The following is a 9305-nucleotide window of genomic DNA, read 5'->3' on the forward strand; positions in this document are numbered from 1 at the left end:
TGTTTTCTTATTTTTGAGTTTTCAGAGTTCTTTATATTCAGAATACAAATCCTTTATCAAAAATGTGACTCGCCAGGGGACACGGGTTCGTGCCCCGGTCCGGGAAGATCCCACATGCCGTGGAGTGACAGCTGGGCCCGTGAGCCATGGCCGCTGAGCCTGCGCGTCCGGAGCCTGTTGCTCCGCAACGGGAGAGGCCACAACAGTGAGAGGCCTGTGTACCGCAAAAAAAAAAAAAAAATGTGACTCGCAAATATTTTCTCCCAGTCTTTTCAGTCTCTTAATATTGTCTTTGAAAGAGGACAGGTTCTTAATTTTGATGAAATAAAATTTATCAGTATTTTTCTTTTATACATTGTGCTTTTTGGTGTTAGAGCTAAGAAATGTTTTGCCTACCTCAATGACACAAAGATTTCCTCCTGTGTTTTTCCTAGACATTTTATAGTTTTAGAAATGTGTTATTTAGTTTCCAGATATTTAGGGATTTTCCAGCTTTCTTAAATTTAGTTGTTGATGTCTAGTTCCACTGTTGCCAGAGAACACAGTATGAATTGAATCTTTTAAAGTTTATTGAAACTTGTAGTGTGGCCCAGGATATGCTCTATCTGGGTAAATGTCCTATGTGCTCTTGAAAACAATGTATATGCTGCTGTGTGGGTGGAGTTTTCTGTAATTGTCAAATTGATAGAATCATTCAGGTTGTCTATATCCTTACTTACTTTCTGTCTCCTTGCTCTGTTATTGAGCAAAGGATGTTGAAATCTATGACTATATTTGTGAAGTCTATTCCTCCTTTTGTACTTTACCATTCTTCTTTTACATATTTGGAAATTCTGTTGCTAGAGGCAGAAATTATGTCATATTTATGAATTGAACATTTTATCGTTATGAAATTACCATGTTTATCTGACAGTCTTCTGCTCTGGATCTACTCTGTCTGATATTAAAATAGCCACTCTGGGTTTCTTTTTATCCGCATTAGCACTATACATCTTCTTCCATCCTATGACTTTTAACATAATGGAGTATTTACATTTAAAGTAGGCTTCTTGTAAGCAGCCTATAGTTTGGTCTTGCTTTTTATCTAGTTTGACAATCTCAGTGTTTCAACTGGGGTGTTTAGACCAGACTTGAGCAAACAGCAGGCAGCAGGCTAAATCTGGCGCGTAGCCTGCTTTTCTGTGGCCCGTGAACTAAGAATGCTTTTTACATTCTTAAAAGGTTGTTTAAAAAAATCAAAAGGAATATATGATAGAAATCATGTATGACCCAAAAAACCTAACATGTTAACATGGTCCTTTATGGAAAAAGTCCACAAACCCCTAGTGTAGAGTATTTATATTTAATGTGATGATTGATATGGTTTGGTTTAAGTCTGCAGTCTTGCTATGTGTTTTCTCTGTCTCATCTGTTCTTTCTTTCCCCTTTTTCTCTTTTTCTGCCTTTTTTTTTTGGCTGCATTGGGTCTTTGTTGCTGCATACAGGCTTTCTCTAGTTGCAGTAAGCAGGGGTTACTCTTCGTTGAGGTGCGCAGGCTTCTCATTGTGGTGGCTTCTCTTGTTGCAGACCATGGGCTCTAGGCACACGGGCTTCAGTAGTCGTGGCACGTGGGCTCAGTAGTTGTGGCTCACGGGCTCTAGAGTGCAGGCTCAGTAGTTGTGGCACATGGGCCCAGTTGCTCCGCGGCATGTGAGATCTTCCCGTAGCTGGGCTCAAACCCATGTCCCCTGCATTGGCAGGTGGATTCTTAACCACAGCGCCCCCAGGGAAGCCCCTCTGCCTTCTTTTGAACTGAGCCTTTTTTTCGCCTTGTTTATTAGCTATGACTCTTTGCTATGTTATTTTAGTGGCTCTAGGGTTTGAGGTATCCACCTTTACCTTATCACATCTACCACTTCCTGTAGTAAAAGAACCTACACAGTGTACTTCCCTTTCTCCCCTGTCAGTTGTGCAGTTATTGTCATACATATTACTTAGATGTGTGTTACAACCCACCCAATATATTGTTATTATTTTTGCTTTAATCAGTTATCTTTTTAAATATTTAAAGCTAGAAATGAAGATTTTACAATTGCCTACATAGTTACAATTTATAGTGTTCTTTTCTGTGTGTAGGTCCAGTGTTCCCACCTGATATCATTTTTCTTCTGCTGGAAGGGCTTCCTTTGGTTCATTTTATACTGCAGCTCTATGGTGATGATTTCTTCCTTGTTTTCAGCTTTATTGAGATATAATTGACAAAAGTTATACATATTTAAGGTATACAACTTGATGTTTTGATATATGTGTACACTGTAAAATGATTACCACGCTCAAGCTAATTAACATGTTCATCGCCTCACAGAGTTAGTAGTTTCTTTCTTTCTTCCTTTTTTTTTTTCTTGGTAGTGTTAAGAACACTTAAGATACACCCTCTTAGGGCTTCCCTGGTGGCGCAGTGGTTGAGAGTCCGCCTGCCGATGCAGGGGACGCGGGTTCGTGCCCCGGTCCGGGAAGATCCCACATGCCGCGGAGCGGCTAGGCCCGTGAGCCATGGCCGCTGAGCCTGCACATCCGGAGCCTGTGCTCCTCAACGGGAGAGGCCACAACATGAGAAGCCTGTGTACTGCAAAAAAAAAAAAAAAAAAAAGATACACCCTCTTAGCAAATTTCATGTATACAGTATTGTTAACTATAATCACCATGCTGTACATTAGATCCCGGACTTAATCATCTTGCATAACCGCACCTTTGTGCCTTAACACCTCCCCACATTCCCACCCCCCAGCTCCTAGCAACCACCATTCTACTCTCTGAATCTATGAGTTTGACTTTTTTAGGTTTCACATGTAAGTGGATCATGCAGTATTTGTCATTCTGTGTCTGGCTAATTCCATTTAGCATAATGTCCTCCAGGCTCATCCATGTTACACAAATGGCAAGATATCCTTATTTTTTAAGACTGAATAATAATACTTCATTATGCATATGTGTGTGTGTGTTTGTGCACGCGCGTGTGTGTCTGCCTATGATAAATTCTTTCTGCTCGTGTGTGTCTGAAAACATCTTTTTTATCTTCACTTTCGAAAAATATTTTTGCTTTGTATAGAATTCTAGGCTGGCAGGGTTTCTCCCCCTGGTATTCTAAAGATGTTGCCCCACTATCTTGTGGCTTGTATTATTTCCGACATGAAATCTTCTGTAATCCTTTTCTTTGTTCCTTTGTACATAATATTTCCTTTTCTCTCTGCTTTAAAGATTTTTCTCTTTATCACCGGTTTTTAGCAATTCACTGGTGTATTCATGTTTCTTATACTTGGGGTTCTTTGAGCCTCCTGGATCTGCGGGTTTATACTTTCTATCAAATCTGGAAAATTTTTGTTACTGTTTCTTCAAGTATTTTTTCTGTCTCCCATCCTCTCCTCTCATTTAGGTGGTCCCATCGTTTACTGATTTTCTGTTTTTTTCAGTATTTTGCTCTTTTTTTGTTTCATTTCGACAGTTCCTACTGGTATGTTTTCAAGTTCACTTGTCTTTTTTCTGCAGTGTATTATCTGCTATTCACACCATTCAGTGCATTTTTCATCTCACGTAATGCAGTTTTTAATCTCTAGAAGCTTGATGTAGGTCTTTCTTTTTTATACAGTTTGTATGTCTCTGTTTAACATGTCTAATACTTCCTCTAGTTTCCTGAGTGGAATAGAAGTATAATAACCGTCTTAATATCCTGTCTAATAATTCTGTCACCTGTGTCGCTTCTTGCTAAGTTTTAGCTGATTCGTTTTCCCCTGCTACGTCTTGTGTTTCCTCTTTCCTTGCCTCTTGGTAATTTTGTGTTGGATGCCGGACATTGTGGACTTTACCCTGTTGGGCACTGAATACGTTTGTATTCTCTAAACTACTCTTGAGGTTTGCTCTGGGTCACAGCTAAGTTCCTTAGGAAGAGATTGATCCTTTTTAAGCTTTATCGGAGGGATCAGAGCAGTGTTTAGTCTGTGATTAATCTTTCCTATTACAGAGGAAAGACCCTTAGTACTCTAAGTACCCTGTGAATTGAGTGACTTTTTCTGGGGTTTTGTTTGTTTTTGTTTGTTTTTTTCACTGTGGGAAACAGAGTGAACAGGAAATAATTGGCAATAGGCATTATTCTCAGCCCTGCGTGAACTCCAAGCACTGTTTCTTTTAATCCTTCCAAGTAGTTCTTTCACTGGCATTCATCCATTTTAAGGTCAGCACTCCGCTGGAGGCTCAGGGGAGGCCCTCTGGAGATGTGTGGCATTTCTCTGTGTAGCTGTCCCCTCTGCATCCCTCTCCGTGCAAACTCTTAACAGCCTTTGCTTCTCTGGATTTCTGCCTCTGTCTCCCCAACTTGGAGAGACCACCATACTCTGCCAGTGTCACCCTTCTCTGTGCCACAACCCAGAAACTCTCTCAAGGCAGTAAGAAGGGCACCTGTGCGGCTCACACCATCCGTTTCCCATCTCTCAGGATTTACTGTCTCTCCTTGTTCAAGTTTTAATATCTTCAGAGTCTTTTTTTCATGTTTGTTTTTTTTTTTCTATTTTAGTTGTTTCAGGTGGGAGGGTAAATCTGGTTCCTCTTCCATCTTGTCTAGAAGCAGAAGTGGTTTCAAGTGATTTTTCATTTCTTTGTGCTTTGCTCTATTAAGATATTGTCTTTGCACTAAGCATGTTTCACTCTCATAATTGCATTTGTTAAAGCTTCTCTATTTACAAAGTAAATAAATCTTTGAAAAGACAAATGACCTACTGTGGAAAGATATTTGCAGCAAAAAAAAAAGTTTTTTACCATGTAAACGCCTCTTACAAATCCATGAGAAAAAGATAGAAATGATAATAGATTTAGAAATGGCCAGTGAGTGTATTTATCAAATGGTCCCCCAACTAGTAATCAAAGAATTGTAAACATTATGATCTTGGGTTGAGGACCATCATTCTTCCTTATAGATGCTGGTGCGAGAGTGGGAAGTGGCACCCCCATCCTATGCTGGTGGGAATGTGTGCACAGTGGCTCAGCCTTTCTTGTGGGCCTGTTGTCAGCATATATCCAGATGCCTAAAAGTGAGCCCACCTTGAGCCATATTTTACTTTATTTATTCATTCTGAAACATAATAAGAATATGGGCAGAGATTTAGGTACAGTGTGTTTCATATTCAGTGTTTATAATGGTGGAAATATTGAAAACCACTTAAAGTCACAGATAGGGATTGATAAGCAAATGCGATACATCTATAGTTTGGCTTTTTGTGTAGTCATAAAAACAGCATTGTGGAAAATTAATATCAAAAATTAATATCATTGTGATATCAAAAGATTTTTATCACATGTAACGTGAACATACAGTGTATGAAACAGCATGCGTTACATGATCCCATCTTTGTTTAAAAAATTGATGCCTATGATTATACTCTAAACTATGAATATTGACGTTTCTGAGTGGTGAATTTATGAGTTTTTATTTCCTTATTTACTTATATTTTCAAACTTTCTATTGTACGTATGTACCGCCTTTGTAATAAGAAGAGTGGAGTGATTTTTTGTTATTTAAAATGTTTGTTAAATGCTATAGGCCAGGTATTGGCAAGCTTTTTCCACGAAGAGCCAGATAGTAAATATTTTAGGTTTTTGAGCCAGATGGTCTCTGTCACAACTGTCCCACTCTGCTGTTTTAGCACAAAAATAACCATAGACAATACATAAGTGAATGAAAGTGGCTGTGTTCCAACAAAACTTGATTTTCAAAGGGACCTGGCAGGCTGCCGGTAGCTGAAGATGCTGTAGGCACTTGGGTGTCTAGATTAACTGAAGGCCAGCATCCCTCTGCTCGTAGGTATTTGCAGGCTCTGTTCCTTGAATCAGAGGATCCACATTAACAAAATCCACATTTGTAACAGGAAAACGTAACCTCTTTGCAAACTATTTGAGTTTGTCTTTTCCCGCATTTTAAACCATACTTTTAACTATTATTCCATTGTTATTTTGACTTTTTCTTTCCTCAGTAAAAAAAAAAGATCTTACTTGGCAGGTCTTAGGATCTGGAGGCTTTACTTACAGGACAATTAATGCTTAGCAATGTTCTTGTCTGGCACCTAAATATTCATTTCTGCAGTTAAATACAGGTAAATGGGTCATGAGGCCTTTTTCTTTTTCCAGGTAGAACTGGAGATGCCAAGCAAATTCTATACTTCTGAAAGGAGCAGATCAGGCTAGTGTAGACAAATGAAATACTGGCAATCCCCAACCTGCTTCAGGAAATCACTTCAACTTCCTTCTCCAGGAAGAACATTTTTCAAGAGTCAGTTTGCAAAAGTCACGGGATGAATTGTAGCCGTGCTTTTTCTTGGTTACCCGTTACGTCCTGAATCTGCTCTTGCACTCACGAACCACCCTTGATCCTGCGTCCTGTGTACACTGGAGATGTGACATAGGACAGGAGTGCAGTGGGGAAGGGTCTCCTGGGCCAGGCTTACCCAGCTGGTCCTGGAACCCATTAGGAACGTGGGTCAGGCTGACGTGAGCATGTTACCTCCTGGGGAATCCACCGCGGAGCACGCACTCCGGTTGACTCCACAGGGGAGATCCGTGAGAGTCTGGCAGGTGCGGCTGAGTTTTCTGTTCTAGATGCTACTTCTCTTCCTACTTCCTTGTCCTGCTCTTCCTTCCTCATCTCCTCTGAGGAAGCACGACCACACAGCTCCTAACAGGCTCTGACTGACACACCCTCACCTGCATAGCGCTCCAGCCTTGCCAGCCTCCTCGAATCACCTGACGCCTCCGCGTGGGCCCTTCTGCACATTGCTTCCCACCGTGTGGGTCCCACACCTGCAGACCTTGAAACGTGCTGTCGTTCCAGCGCGAAGGGGACCGGACCCTCTGAAGGCACACGGCCACCGAGACCCCCCTCGGTGCGTGCTCAGACGCCTGGGCCCTTGGAACCTGGTGCCCATGTGGCCTGACTGATAAAGCACAGGGTTATCTCTTTTGTCGTGTGATAGAGGTGGACTGCTCATTTCACAGCTGTGGATTTTCCCCCTTCTGTCTCCTCAGAAATCGCAGGTGCTCCGGTGTCTGAAATTTCTGGGCCTTTCTCGACAGAGGACATAGCCAGTAACTGCGTCCCTGCCCTGCCTCTGAGCGAGCCCATTTTGTGGATCGTGTCCTACACTCTCATGAGCGTGTGTGGAATCATCCTTCTTACCTTAATCATCCTGCTGCTACTTCCATTCCGGTGCCGGCATCTACCCCCAGATCCCGAGGTCGTCAATGATGAGTCCTCTCTCGTCCGGCATCGCTGGAAATGAAGAGAAAAGCCTAAACTCTAGCAACCTTGAACTCAAGGATTATGACAATTCAAGGGGCAGCAGGCAGGGGTTATAAGGCAAGGTTTCTCCCTGTGTCCATTAGTCTTAAGTCTCTGTTCTGCTCCCAGATGCCTTCCAGATTCACTGTATTTTGATTCTTGATTTTAAAGCTTCCGCCTACTCTCCTACTTCCAAGGAAAATGATAATAAAAGACACCTCATTCATAATCAAAACAGAGTGAATTGGGCTTCAGGCTTTATGTAGCTGGTTATGCCAAACTATCTAGGTGTGCCACCCCCCCACCCCCCAAAAGAAAGAAAAGGAAAGAAAAGAAAACCAAGAGCCTTGCTTGTTTGGCTTGTTCTCTTCTCCCTCCTCTCTCTGGAGAAATAAGTGCATATAGTTTATAACTCTTCTTAGCTAATGGGAAGCTTTTTGTATTAATCACATTTAAGGGTATTTTGTACCAGGCTCGGCCTGCGTCAACGTGGTACAAGAAGGCTCACAGTATGACTGCAGAAGAAGTCTGGGGCCTGATGGTCTAGCCATCCTGCCCCCTTCTGAGTTGGAAAAAGAGCAGCAGGCCCCTTTTCTGGGTCTCTCTGTGCTCTGACCGGGAGCTGGACTCTACTAGGGAGAGATGAGCACTCAAGTCTTCACCAGCCTCTTCTGAAGACGGAAGGCCTTCGAGTGGGAAGGAAACCTACTCTTTGTACTCAATACTTCCATAGTATTGTGGGTATAAAAGTAAAAACTACCTCTGTTGAGACTTTTTCCCAGGGTCCTGTGCCTGATGGGGGTACAGGCAGCCTGGTTCCAGCCGCTGCCCTCACCTTAAGAATCCTCTTTCCAGCAGGCGAGACCTTATAGGTGCTGAACCACACGTCAACCTGGAGACGTTCTGTCACCGAGCTGGTTACCGTCACATAAGCTTACTCTTACTTAAAATGAACAAACACTGTATTAAGGAGAAAAACAAATTCTCTTTCACTAGCTTAATTGTTTCTTTTTCCAATTCTCCTCTGAAGGTAGGTTGCTGATTATTCTTTTGGGGAATAGAGAAATGGCTAAATACCCATACTCCTGACCAGCTCTCCGAGGAAGGAAGGCACAAGACATGCAGAAGATGCTAGGGAATTTCTACTTTTTCCTGTGCTTTGGAACCATGTGCTTCTCTTTGCAGGACTCCCTAGGCTCGAGCACACCCATCTGTAACAGCTTAACCAAGTCCGTCAACAGTTGACCTACATGCGTCTTCCCTTTGGCGTGTTCAGTCTTTGGTGATGAGTTGGGTGTGCAGTGGTATCCTTATTTGGGGAAATCCACACTTGCTGTCATTTATTTGAGGGCTTTGGCGAAAGAAAAGCAGATGACTTTAACGTGATGTCATTTGAAGAAGGGTTTGAAGCCAATATCCCTTCTGTCACTGGGTGCCAAGTTCAGGGTTCCCTTTGCATTGCTATTGGGATGGGTTGGATATATACTACAACCCCATGGGAAGGGCTAACTGAAGTATCTCCTCTGGCTGGAGTGTTACGTGTGTTCAAAATAGGCTTCCTATGGATGTTTCAGCCACCTGCCCTGCACACTGTCTCCCCAGGTCACCTCCATATTGAGAAATAGGTGACCGTGCCAAAGAGACGTGGAGCCACTTATACATCTCTTGGTGTCCTCACAGACCCTCTAGAAGCCACAAGAATCCGTGGGATTCTTGTGAAGAAGGTTTGAGGTGTGTCTTAGAACGTGGATCTTCTGTGTTCTTCAAGATTCATTCAGGTGTGGCCGTGGTGGGAACGATGCCCTCTTGAAATGAGACGATAGGAGATTCTGTTATCAGAAGCTCATTATCATTTCCACTCTCAGCTAGTTGAGAGGTAATAATTTCAAAATACATTTCAGAGATAGAAATCTCTGGAATTCCAGTTCTCTTTTTGCCCTCTTGGCTTTTTCATGGGTTCCTATTTTGTGGGCCGCTTTACCTAGGTGTGAAGGCAACAACCCTA

At 42.4% G+C, this 9305-nt stretch overlaps 1 protein-coding gene across 1 annotated transcript in view; it reads left to right on the forward strand.

Annotated features, from left to right (window-relative positions):
- Nucleotides 1-7529, forward strand: part of BACE2 (beta-secretase 2) — an 86924-nt gene extending 79395 nt beyond the window's left edge. The window contains exon 9 of the mRNA XM_060150952.1: nucleotides 7048-7529. Coding sequence (XP_060006935.1) covers nucleotides 7048-7301 — 254 coding nt within the window. The 3' untranslated portion in view covers nucleotides 7302-7529. The remainder of the gene's footprint in view (nucleotides 1-7047) is intronic.
- Nucleotides 7530-9305: the final 1776 nt, after the last annotated feature.

This window comes from Lagenorhynchus albirostris, chromosome 5, assembly GCF_949774975.1.
Source record: "Lagenorhynchus albirostris chromosome 5, mLagAlb1.1, whole genome shotgun sequence".
Taxonomy (NCBI): domain Eukaryota; kingdom Metazoa; phylum Chordata; class Mammalia; order Artiodactyla; family Delphinidae; genus Lagenorhynchus; species Lagenorhynchus albirostris.